General features: G+C 44.5%; 1 protein-coding gene across 1 annotated transcript; it reads left to right on the top strand.

Moving 5' to 3' along the window:
* Positions 1-65: 65 nt before the first annotated feature.
* Positions 66-6,105, top strand: LOC149343806 (uncharacterized). The gene is made up of 3 exons (XM_089547073.1): positions 66-105; positions 2,472-2,623; positions 4,817-6,105. Exons 1-3 carry the CDS (start codon positions 66-68, stop codon positions 5,156-5,158), a joined length of 534 nt encoding a protein of 177 aa, XP_089403199.1. The 3' UTR covers positions 5,159-6,105.
* The last annotated feature ends 7,215 nt before the right edge of the window (positions 6,106-13,320 follow it).

Genomic DNA, 13,320 nt, shown 5'->3' with positions numbered 1-13,320 from the left:
CCTCATCAAGTGGCCGTAGAACGCACAAAGACAGCCTAGCACCGACAATACAGACAATCCCATAAATGTCGTTCGCTTGGATATTCTCATCACTGGCCGACCTCCGTGAGGCGTTTTTCTGACAACATTCGTACCAAAACCGTGACGCAACTGTTTCTCGTTCAGCGGTTCAGGTGGTGTCATACGGTTTCTAGTTGCATATAGTTCGCATGCGTTAGTGAAGTTGGAGGCTAGCTTGCAACAGGGATTGGAACCGATGATATATGCACCTTCAATTATATGACTTGCCAGACTTTGTCCCTTTCCTTAAGGTGCTGTTGAGATGTCCACCGAGATGTGAGAGAGTTACTGTGCTATATTATATACTTCCCTCAAAATACAATTTTTGTATCAAAACTGTTACGCAACTGTTTGTAGCAAAGCCTTCCGGATGTTGTGTGTGTCAGTGCACCCAGGGACAGTAATTCTTTCGCATTCGCACACGAAGCCACTGTAGGTGCCTCTTACGAGTTTTTTCTTTATTTTCTCATGTCCTCGGGGCTGGTCTGGCAGATCCTCCCTATTCCAGGCTAACATCATAAACTACTTTCCAAATTGAGAAGCCTAGGAATTAGTGAAAATGTAGTATTGTGGATTCAGGCATATATAAAACCGTTATCAAAGAGTACGAATCGGAAAAGTGAATCGGGGAAGTGTGAAGTTGTGTCTGGAGTGCCGCAGGGGTCTGTTTTGGGCCCACTATTGTTTTTATTGTATGTTAACGATATTCCTTCTAATATTAACACGCCTGTAAAAATTAAACTATTCGCCGATGATTGTCTAATTTACACGCGTGTAGCCTGCGCGGAAGATCAGATTAAACTAAATAAATGCCTGCAATCATTAAACTCGTGGTGCCAAAGATGGGGCATGGTAATTAACTACAAAAAATCTACATACACTCACGTAACTAAAAAACAGAACGTGATCAGATTTGAATATAATATTAGAGAAAATACCTTGGTCGAGGTACAGAGTTTCCGATACTTGGGGGTGACAGTGACGCATAATTTAGACTGGCGTATTCACATTGAGAATATCTATTCAAAAGCATATCAGAAGCTTTGCTTTCTTAGGAGAAAACTTCCAAACGCGACTAGAGAAATTAAGTTAGTCGCCTACAAAACGTTTATACGACCAGTTCTGGAATATGCGAATGCTGTGTGGAGCCCCCACCAAAAATGCTTAAAAAAGAAGGTAGAAAGAATACAGCGGATTTCAGCACGTTTTATATGTTCCAAGTATCGCCGTACTGACTCGGTTACAAAGATGATGCAGCAGTGTGAATTGGAAACGCTGGAAACTAGAAGAATAAAACATCGACTCAAACTTTTTTCCAGATAATGCAAGGGGCATTAAAAATAAATAAAGAACATTATTTGAAAGCGCCTCTAAAACATGGTTCCCGAAAAAACCACAGCAGGGTACTACAGCCTATTAACACACGTACGGATGTGTACCGGTATTCCTTCTTCCCTGATGTAATTGAAATGGGGAACAAATTGCCAAGAGATGTTGTGGAGAGTGCTAACGTGCAACAATTTGAGCTAGGTGTGATATGTTGTTGAGAAATGGTGCACAAATATTGAACTCTGACTCATGATTGCTCATTGAAGTGCTTATGAAGTCTATTTGTTTTTGTTCCCTCCCTGTAACGACCCTCTTTTGAGGGTTAACAGTATGACCAAATAAATAAATAAAAATAAATAAACACCCCTGTTTGTGCATCTGCCTTTCTAGCGAGAGTCATGGAGTTTGGCTATCGCTTTGAAGGGCGTGACAAAGTTCCAATCCTGTTCGTGGAAACAAAAAAAAGAGCTCAGCGTTTGATGTATTGCGCACATAATGAAGACCGGGCACTTGCGTCGTTTTCTTATTCTGGACTCATGTCTTCTACGGAGGACGCAGTGAGAGCGGAGTAAGTAATTATGTGGTGGTGGCATTGCAGTAGCAGCATTCTAACAACTAGTATCACTACGTTCCCGACTTCCTGATGTTCACGACGAAATGTTTTGCCTGGACCGCAAGTAGTGCTATGTATATTTGCTCTGCAACTAAATGAATTTGCATTTTTACAGCAAGACTCTTAAATTGGTTCCAACAAATGAAGGTGACTCATATTAGTGGTCTTCAAATATCCCCGAATCTTGCATTCTACTGCACTGTCATCATATGAGTAATTCAAGCGAATGTTAGAAATATTTTTTGTTCTCTACTATTCACTCTCTTATTCTCTACGACCACATTATTTAAAGAGCAGATGAGCCTAATGAAGAAGAGACCATATATTTTTTCACTTGTAATAACTTCAACAGACGTCAACTAGAGACAGCGAGGCACACATCATTTAATCGAATAAGCTAGCTAATCTATCAAGTATCATCACTGAACAGTTCACTGCTAACTCAAGGTGGTCTTTCTCTCCGTTCCAGCGTCGGCCTACAAGCTTTCCGAAGATGATTACAAGTTGGATGCTTTGGTCGATGAACAATTCAAAGGCGACGCCGAGGAGGCGATCCTTGTTGGCCAAATCTTGCGCGTCGCGGCACAAGACATCTCCCAGACTCACGAAGAGGGGCTTGAGGTAAGAAAAAGCGCCGTTCGAAACGTTCATTTGACAACATTCAAAAACCATTAAACATTGCGGAGGTATCACGAGCATTTGTGCTGCTGCAGTAAGACGAAACTCTCAGTAACCAGGACAATAAGGCTTGTTTTGTGGCAATTTGGTTAAATGTGAGCACGTGACTATTTAAGACACGCAACGCCGGGCTTTTGACCGAGACACCGAAACACGGGCAGAGAAGGCAGAGCCTCTCCAGTTGCATTCATGTTCCGACTTCTCGCGTATGTGTGTTGCGTGCATCAGTACAACAATTTTGTGGTACTTTCGTTTGGGGAAGTTTGCCCAGTAATGTGAACTTCATTAAGCCCATTATTTTTGGACATTAGTGCGACGGTGTATTCTCCTTAAGACAGGATATACAGGAACTCACTGAATGAAGCTAAGGGGATCTCCTTTCAAACCGGGTGGTGGCATCCGCAACCAGGCTTGGAATTTTTAGCGCTTTATTTGTCTACTATCTTTCCTCCGTATAATCAATAAGAGGGTCCCTGTATATGTTCCCGCAGAAAGCAAATTAGCGCGAAAATCCGCATTACGTTCAATGCTGTGCCGAAAACCCGCTCCAAATAAGGCCAGGATTCATGATTTGGGCATCGCCGGCGATGTTCTGTACTTCGCTTGCTTTTTCTTAGGCAGCCTGTTGGGTTAGATACGAAGCAACACGATTTCCTTGAAATGTTTAAATTTGATTCCACTGATCCAACAGCACAGCACTCTTTCAAATAAGACTATGCTAAAAGATCGATCTACACATCAATCGTTCAAAAATATTCGGCGATCTGGCCTTTGTTTTGCTGCATTATGATATGAGAGTGATCACCATACATTAAATTAAGCATAACAAAAAGATACAACACCAGTACCTGAGCATATCGGCAGATGACGCCAGATGCCTGCAGGTGGCGCCTCAGAGCAATCTGCGCAAACGAACAATCAGCGCTACACGTGTGAATGGGACTCCTCCGTAACGAAATGGATGATATAATAACATAAGCGGGGTGATGTGATGTCCGCTTCGAGAATAGCGTTACGAGTGGCGCGGAGAAAAATGTCGCGCTATCCTGCTCCCTGTGAGACCATACGAGTATATCACCATATGCCGCCACCTAGCGCCACCTTTTGGCTGCCCGCAGCAAAAAACAACGTAACTCAAAAGAAATTTTCGCAAGAGGTAGCTTTAGAGCAGGGTGAGATTCTCCGCGAGCATATTGAAAGTGATATCGTGCTCATCACATGCGCTGCTATATGTGACGTGCAAAACAATTCTTGCGGTCCCACCAAATACCTCTCACGCCGACCGCACGTCAGTGGCGTGCACGAAACATTTCGGATTCCCGCCGCAAATTTGGATATTCAGCGCCTTACGCACCTGATATAAACCACGATGACTAAAATTGTTTGGGAATGAATTTCTGGGCTTGGCACTCAAAAAAAAAAGAATGAAAGCGAGCAGCCTCGCCAGTTTCCCGCCGTGGGTATGTGCCATTAAGACTGAGGACATCATCATCATCAAAAGCAAAATGCACTATGTAGGTTGCTCTTCGACTTGAAGCATGTTCATCGCTCCGTTAATTCGCATTTATTTCGCCTTTGTTGGTTCTTGATGTCAAGGTTTGCACAAATAATTTTACAGCTTATTTCTGAAATTCAGGGTAGTATCAAACTAAAAAAGAGCTCAGTAAAAAAAAAAAACCTTGGCAGCATCAGTTACCAGTAAGTTTCCGGAATAGTGCGGCCACTGAACACCACTTCTTAAGGAAAGAACATGTTAAGCTTAGATGAAGCTGCTCACTTAAAGTCACGGATTAAGCATACTGAATGTCAGGATAGCCATGCATCCGCTCTGTGGTACGGAGTTTCCTTCACTGAATAGACCCCCGCTTTAGCTACATCACTGTTAAGACACCACCAAAGTGTGATCTCGGAGACTTGTCTTTCACCTATTAACGGAAAACGATGTAATCGGCTGCGATTTATAGGACACTGCTTAAATACACAAAAACCTGTAACCTGCTGTAAACCTGCTTTCGAGAAAAAGAACGTACCGAGGAATGACAAAAGAAAAGCACTGGACGGTGACGTGAAGATTACGTGATTTGTCGAAATCGTAGTGCTTCCGATACCTTACTCTTCGCCTTTTTATTCTTCCAGACGGAGGAGTACTCTCAACGCGGTTTTTGGGCGAAGATCAAGGAGGGAATAAAAAAGGCCGCCCTCAAAGTCAAGGGCTTCTTCAAAATGGTAGGAAAAGAGGTCAAGGAATCTGCGAAAGAAGTCGCAAACGCCGCCGCCAAAGCCGCAATGGAGGCAGCGAAAGAAAAGGCTAAAGAGAAAGCCCTAGTGCTTGTAAACAAAATGTTTGACCAAACTGCGGCCACTTACAGCTTGGAAATTTCCGAAAACAACGCAGACTTCGTGAAATATTTCTGCGAACGAATGGACACCGTGGGACAGCGCCTCATTGAGAACGGAGAGAATCGACTTGCTCAGTAACACTGCTTTGCGCAATGCTGGCCGCTAAGCTGGTTACGTTTAGATATGAAACTGCCTCACCCCGCTCTTACATTGGTGTTTTTGTCCAGAATGGATTTGTTGAAGGGGCTAAACATTTGCGAATAAATCACAATCACCAAGTGTACGATGGCTTCATGTTGACTTTACACTCATTATAGTGGTCTGGTGGTCTATCAGGATAGTTGTCACAACACAATTGCTGTGTTCGCACGATGTACGCATCCTTTCTTGGCGGCTGGATGATGAAACTACTTTTTTTTCCAAACGTCCTTGCTTATTATTGATCTTCACGGTTTTCCCAATTAACAGGCAGCATTGCTTACCCGGTGCCTAGTCTTAACACATTACCAGCCTTATCCAGTGGCCTTAGTGGGCATGGAAGCTGTCACGCACTTGATGCTCGCACGACTTGGTGTGGGACGCATGTGCCGCCTGGTGAATGATGCCAAAAAGAGGCCTATGTGAAAAATTAAGCACACCAAACCTCTCGTTAAATGTGAAGTTGGTGTGGTGTACAGCATTAGGCTGCATTAACGACGCTTGCTGACCACATTCGCCGTTGCTCACACAAAGCAGCATGCAAGCTGTTTTTGGAAAGGACACGTGTGTTGCGCAAGTTTAAGACTCAAAAGAACCGGGAAATATTTTAAGCTTTTAGTATAATCAATGACAAATAATACTGCGTCAGCGGTCCTTCTGTGGCGCAATGCGAAAAAGAAATAGATTACCTCAAGGCAAAAGTTTTGGTTCAGCCAGGCAGGCGATAGATAGAAGGTGCGCCGATCTGGAAAATATGAGTGGCATGGCTCTCGTGCCTTCTGCATTTGGTTTGGTATTGTATTGTTATCTGGTCGCGGATTACTATCTCTTTGCTCCCCCTTTTTACATAAAACCTGTTTGTGGAATAAACCTCAGTTGAAATCCGGCGTTCGTCCTGTCTCCTCTATCTTCGTCCGTGTCTTTCTTCGCCGCAGGAATGTCTCACAATTGTACTAGCAACTAACTAGCCCAGCTTCTGCACGCTTAATGACTTGGTGTCACTCGCTGACACCCATGCGTAGATGTAAGTGTACTCCTGTTTGAAGAGGGACAAATCAAAACATTTGTTCATTTTTAGGTTAGAGGTCGCGACTCAATGTTGGTGTCACAGCTTTCATTTGGATCGATTGGAAAAACGTTCATGCCTGCACAAATGATTGAAAAACTTTTTTTTTCGTGCTGTTTATCTCCTCACGGCATGGTTATGGGTAAACGATTAAAAAAATGATATTTTTATGAATAAAAAGAAGTTTGAAGACCGAATGAAGCCCATGAGAGACTGATGACATGGTGTCTGCTTCCAGAAATCATAAGATCGGGAGAATCCTGTAAAAGATCCACTTTAGCTTCGTGTCGGAATTTTGTCGCCTTTATAAAGTTGGACAGACCCACAGTAGACGCTAAATGTCGGATTCAACATCATGGGATAGGCACTGAACACCAGGGATTGGGAAACAATCCTGGCAAAATTTCTTGTTGGATGCAGATTGTAATGAACTACCGTGCCAATGTGTGTCATCTTCGATAGCTGCGGTGGGACAACATTAGGGTGCAAATAATGATAATCCTTTACAACCTAATTCTAATGGGAAATCAGAATTGGACGGAGCTACTGTGGGGTTTCTTCGGTTATTCAACTGACGTCATCGAATGTGCAGTGGAGAACTATAATGGAAGCATTTCCCCAATGAAAAGGATAGCATGTTTGTGAACACATCCACCCCATCGCCTTGCAAAAGATGGCGGTTTATGAGGGGCTTCTCTTTTGACAGTGTAATCTGTATGGTGTTTTTACCTTTATTTTTGTCGTTGTTCATTGATTTCATCTTTTTTACACGATTTGTTTCTTTTACTATGTTGAACTTCGGTTTTTGATCGTCTACTTGCTTGGATCAAGTTTCTTGCTCGACGATTAACCTAAGTAGCTTACAAAAAATTTTGCTTGTTATTGCGGCTCTATAGCTAGTCATGATGAATTTCAGTGCAAATCCACTAGGGTGAAAACAACTAGGGCCAAAAATCTACAGAATGAGAATGGTATGGTGTGCATTCTGCAGGTACTCTCAGGTGATGAATACCAGTTTTCCTGTACATTTTCCAGACCTCTGCAAGAGGGTGAACGCAGAGATATCCGAAGCCGATAAGATCAGCTAGTCCAGCCAGGAGCGTGCACCAGGCGATGGCCATGCGGCTCGCGCATATTCCTGTCGTCTTCCTTACACTGAGAATATTTCATTCAAAATTTGCCGCCATCTTTTTAAAAGTCCGACGCCCGTACGCATAAGGACTCCGTGATCATAATGTTCAGTTTAACAGCAGCGCAGCCTGGCTTGAGAGATTCAGGCCCAAAATGATAAGCCAACGCAGGTAGCTTGCTTACAAAATCAACCGGGGATGGCGACACCTGTATTTCATTTTCTGCTTTTACTGGGTTGTATCAAGTGAGGCTAGCTTAGCAGATTAGCCGGTATTAAATGGGATGTCATAGGGCTTAGTGAGGTTAGGAGGACAGATGAGGCGTATACAGTACTAAAGGGCAGGCATGTACTGTGCTATCGTGGATTAGCACATAGGCGAGAACTAGGTGTGGGATTCCTCATTAATCAGGATATAGCTGGCAACATCGAGGAGTTTTACAGTATTAACGCGAGAGTGGCAGCTATCATAATTAGGCTTAATAAGAGGTACAAGCTGAAGGTGGTGCAGGCCTACGCGCCTACATCAATCCATGATGACCAGATAGTTGAAAGCTTCTATGAGGATGTGGAATCAGCAATGATCAAAGTAAGATCACAGCACACTGTACTGATGGGCGACTTTAATGCAAAGGTAGGTAAAGAGCAGGCTGGAGACAAGGCGGTAGGTGACTATGGCATAGGCTCTAGGAACAGTAGGGGAGAGTTATTAGTAGAGTTATTAGTAGAGTTCGCAGACAAAGAAGTTACGGATTATGAATACCTTCTTCCGCAAACGAGCAAACAGGAAGTGGACGTGGAAGAGCCCTAATGGTGAGACTAAAAATGAAATAGACTTCATACTGTGTGCACACCCTGGCATCGTAGAGGATGTGGAGGTCCTTCGTAAGGTCCGTTGTAGCGACCACAGAATGGAAAGGTCTCGTGTTAGCTTAGATTTCAAGAGGGAACGGAGGAAACTGGTGTAGAGAAAGGCTATTAACGAGTTAGCATTAATAGGGAAGGTAGAGAAATCCAGAATGTCGCTGCAAAAACCGATTTTCCGCTTTAACTTAAGAAGACGACCGTAGTGTTGAAACAATGAATCTTACAGCTATCGTTACAGAGTGTGCCGCAGAAGTAGGTGGTAAGATGGTTCGACAGGATACCAGTAAGCTATCTCAGGAGACTAAAGATCTGATTAAGAAACGCCAAAGCAAGAGGACGTCTAACTCCACAGACAGGATAGAACTAGCAGAGCTATCGAAGTTAATAAATAAGCGCAAGGTAGCCGACATAAGAAAGTTTAACATGGAGAAAATCGAGCATGCGCTAAGGAACGGAGGTAGCCTAAAATCAGTGAGGAGAAAACTGGGCATAGGTAAAAACCAGATGTATGCGTTAAAAGACAAACCAGGGAATGTCATCAGCAATATGGATGAGATAGTTGAATTAGCCGAAGAGTTCTACACACATCTATACTGTAGCGAATGTAATCATCAAGTTACTGAGGGAGGCAGTCGAGCACAACAATGGGACATCCTGCCAGTAACGAAGGAGGAAGTAAAGAAAGCCTTAGGAGCAATGCGAAGAGGGAAAGCAGCTGGTGAGGATCAGGTAACAGCAGATTTGTTGAAGGACGGAGGAGAGATTGTGCTACAAAAACTAGCCACCCTGTATACGCAACGCCTTCTGACCACGAGAGAACCAGAAGCTTGAAAGAACGCTAACATTATCTTAATTCATAAGAAAGGAGACGTCAAGGACTTAAAGAATTACAGACCAATCAGCTTATTGTCCTTTGCCTACAAGGTATTTACTAAGGTAATCGGTAATAGAGTCAGGACAACCTTGGACTTTAGTCAACCAAATGATCAGGCAGGCTTTCGTAAAGGATACTCGACAATAGACCACATTCGGTTTGGTTTAGTTTATGGGGTTTAACGTCCCAAAGCGACTAAGGCTATGAGAGACGCCGTAGTGGAGGGCTCCGGAAATTTCGACCACCTGGGGTTCTTTAACGTGCACTGACATCGCACAGTACACGGGCCTCTAGAATTTCTCCTCCAAAGAAATTCCAGCCGCCGCGGCCGGGATCGAACCCGCGTCTTTTGGGTCAGCAGCCGAGCACCATAGCCACTGAGCCACCGCGGCGGCCAATAGACCACATTCACACTATCAATCAGGTGATAGAGAAATGCGCAGAATATAACCAACCCCTATATATAGCCATCATTGATTACGAGAAAGCATTTGACTCAGTGGAAACCTCAGCTTTCATGCAGGCATTGCGGAATCAGGGGGTAGAAGAGTGTTATGTGAAAATATTGGAAGATATTTATAACGATTGCACAGCTACTATAGTTCTCCATAAAGTCAGCAATAAAATTCCAATACAGAAAGGTGCCAGGCAGGGAGGCACGATCTCGCCAATGCTCTTCACTGCGTGCTTACAGGAGGTATTCCGGGAACTGGAATGGGAACAGTTGGGGATAAGAGTTAATGGAGAATACCTGAGTAATTTGCGATTCGCTGATCACATTGCCTTGCTAAGCCACTCAGGACAAGAACTGCAAATCATGATCAATCAGTTAGACAGGCAGAGTAGAATGCTGGGGCTAAGAATTAACATGCAGAAAACCAAAGTAATGTTCAACAGCCTAGCAAGGGAACAGCAGTTCGCAATTGGTAGCGAGGTGCTGGAAGTAGTAAGAGAATATGCCTACTTAGGGCAGGTAGTGACCGCAGATCCGGATCATGAGAGGAAAAAGACTTGAAGAATAAGAATGGGGTGGAGCGCATATGGCAGGTTCTCTCAAACCATGAAAGGTAGCTTACCAATATCCCTGAAGAGAAAAGTATACAACAGCTGTATCCTACCAGTACTCACCTATGGGGCAGAAACGTGGAGGCTAACAAAGAGGGTTCAGCTTAAGTTAAGAACAACGCAGCGAGCTATGGAAAGGAAAATGATAGGTGTAACGTTAAGAGATCGGAAGAGGGCGGAGTGGGTGAGGGAACAAACGCGGGTTAATGACACCTTAGTTGAAATCAAGAGGAAGAAATGGGCTTGGGCAGGGCATGTAATGCGAAGGCAAGATAACCGCTGGTCATTAAGGGTAACGGAGTGGATTCCAAGAGAAAGCAAACGTAGCAGGGGACGGCAGAAAGTTAGGTGGGCGCATGAGATTAAGAAGTTTGTGGGGATACAGTGGTGGCCACTGACAAAGGACAGGGTTATTTGGAGAGACATGGGAAAGGCCTTTGCCCTTCAGTGGGTGTAGTCAGGCTGATGATGATGATGATGCAGCACCTAAGTTTTCGGTTAATGTAGTATTTTTGTCCTGAGACTGTTATAATCTTCCGATAACGGCCAACGTTCATGCGTCCTTAGAATCCGTTTCAAGGGTCCTCTGTAACGGAGTGGGTTATGAGAGAAGATGATAACCGTCCCTATGAGATTTTTCATTTTTCTTTTACAATGGCAGCACCTTTACTAGTTGTCGAGTGCTATTGCCTAAGCTACATGATGGCTGTGGGGGACTGCTATAGTAGAGGGCAGAGCATTAGTTTTGTAAACCTGTTATCCTTGAACGTTCGCCGTGATCACATAACACAAGGGAGTTTGCTCGTTGTAGCACATCCAACTGCTCACCTGTACCATGGCGTCATTTTCGGAGTCAGGACGTCTGAGTTAGCCGAAAATGGGGCAGCGACATGCATTTAAAACTTTAAAGAAGCGGGTTTTGGGCAGTTCTCAGACTCCCTTATGCCCCGTGATACCTGATGTAGGTGATGGAAATCCTGAGAGCTCTTCTCGTGAGATGCCGTGCTTGCCATGTGTTAAGGCAAGCGTTGGTAATGTGAAAGAAAACATGGCACGCTGAAAAGACTCCCGTCCTATGGGCAGGGACTTTCTTATCGCATCTGCAGCGGGAACATCCCGAAGTGTATAGGTAACTGGGCCAACTGAATATAGGTCCCAATACGCAAAGGTGAAAGGCCTTGTTTACGTCCGTGTACGTGAAGTTACAAAATATTTAGTCATTAGCTTTTTGCTCTACCGTGCTGCCATCGATTCTTCCGCCCGTATAAGGAGAACGGCTGCAGTCACAGAAGCATTGCATCATAATATGCGAGACAAGCCACCTCGGGATGCCTATGTATCATGCAGAGGGCAATGACCTCAGAGGCTTCATAAAGACATAAATGCCAACATGTTTGCTCAACGAATTAAGAACAAACTGAAAACATGGGATGCTAACTAACGTGATCCTGGCCTACAGCAAGATGCGGAAAAAATCCAATTTGGCACCATTGAAGGTTGATAAGAAAGTAGCGAGGCTAGACATGAATGCCACAGTGTGTTAACAAAGAGTCCAACCTCTATGTGGTGCGGAACAGGCTTAACACTACACGCTGAGCTATGCGCGGCGTTTTACCTAACACTTTACGCAAGTTTTAAAGATATGCTGAACTAAAAGAGCGCTTTTTCCGGCTTAGCTTTTTCAGAAGTGTTGTGCATCAGAACAGAGTTTTTAATTAATATTTAGCAGTTCACTTTTAACTAGTACCTTTAGGCATGGTAATTACTTTCGAAAACGGGGTTACCCTCGGCATTGTGAATCAACAAATTTTCTCTATTTCGACGAGTGGCATGCACTGGAAAGGCTGCTTTGCCTGCAAGCTTCTGAAAAGCGCCTTTATTTTGGCGCGATGTAGGCAAACGTTTTTGCATCACAGCGCCGAAGGTATCCGCGTTTTCGAAATTCTGTAAATTTATACGGATATTACTTAGTGTGGGCTACACGCTTATCAATAATTAAGGAACCTAACGTTTAAGCGCTAACCGCATGAGGCGATAATTCGCGGCGACACGCCGCGCGATGGCATCGCGCGATGAGCTGAGGGCCGCCGAACCACTGCCGCTCATCGCGTCGCCCGGTTTCTGGGTTTGCAGAAAATTTCGCCCATCGCCCGGAAGTGCCGCGCGAGACTAGCCAATGACGGTAGGTCTTGCGGGTGCGCAACTTCCGAGCCGTTTTGCGCGTGAAAGTCGTTTCTTTTTTTTTTTTTTCACCGGAGCAGCAGCCGACGTAGCCCTCACCACAGCCGGTCGCTGCTGAGCGCGCGCGTCGAGACCGGCCGTGCCCTCACCATGGCAGGCTGTTGTGTAGTGTTTTTTTTTTATTTTGCATTGAATATGGAAGGTATAAGATTTTTTCTACCCCGGCATCTGCTATCGCTGCTGGAAGCACCTGAGCTGGGGCAGCGGAAATAAAGGATAGCAGGCAGTATGTAGAAGTGAAAGGAAATGGGTGAGGGGATAGTAGAAAGACAGGCATTGTGAGTTTCCATCGGCGTACAATGGCGGACAAATACGCTGGGGAGGCCGGCAGCAGACTGGAAGAGCGCGCGCTCATGGAGGAAGCAAAAAATGCGTGCGCTTTTCTGTCACGTGACTTTGCGTATTAGACAAAAATAAAATTATTGCCCACATATATTTTTTTCAATGTTTTTATTGTGTTTTATCTTGTGTGGAGCCTTAGGAACGTTGTTCTACGCGTTAATTAACGCCAAATGACTGAACGCTGAAGTGGCAGCAGTCGAGCAACATTGAAAACGCGCCGCTCCGACGCCGAGTCTCGTCGCTTCGTGCGGTTTGCGCCAGCGACAGCGATGGGCGACGGCGTCGTCATCGCGCGACGCATCGCGAAGGAATATCGCCTCATGCGGTTACCGCTTTATGGTTAAGAAGTTAACTATTCAATGTTATTTAACAAGCATGAGAATTATCACACCTTAGTTGTATTCTGATGTTCTACAGCACTGACAACGTAATGCCGAAAAAAGCGCTCGTGCAACTAAAACAGCCTATTTTTAACACTTGTGTAAAGGCTGACGTGAAACACACTATATACTTATGCT

The sequence above is a fragment of the Amblyomma mixtum genome, chromosome 5 (genome assembly GCF_055824585.1).
Source record: "Amblyomma mixtum isolate Tamu chromosome 5, ASM5582458v1, whole genome shotgun sequence".
NCBI classification, from domain to species: Eukaryota; Metazoa; Arthropoda; class Arachnida; order Ixodida; family Ixodidae; genus Amblyomma; species Amblyomma mixtum.
Note: the sequence above shows the minus strand (reverse complement) of the source record. Positions and strands in the feature narration are given on the sequence as shown.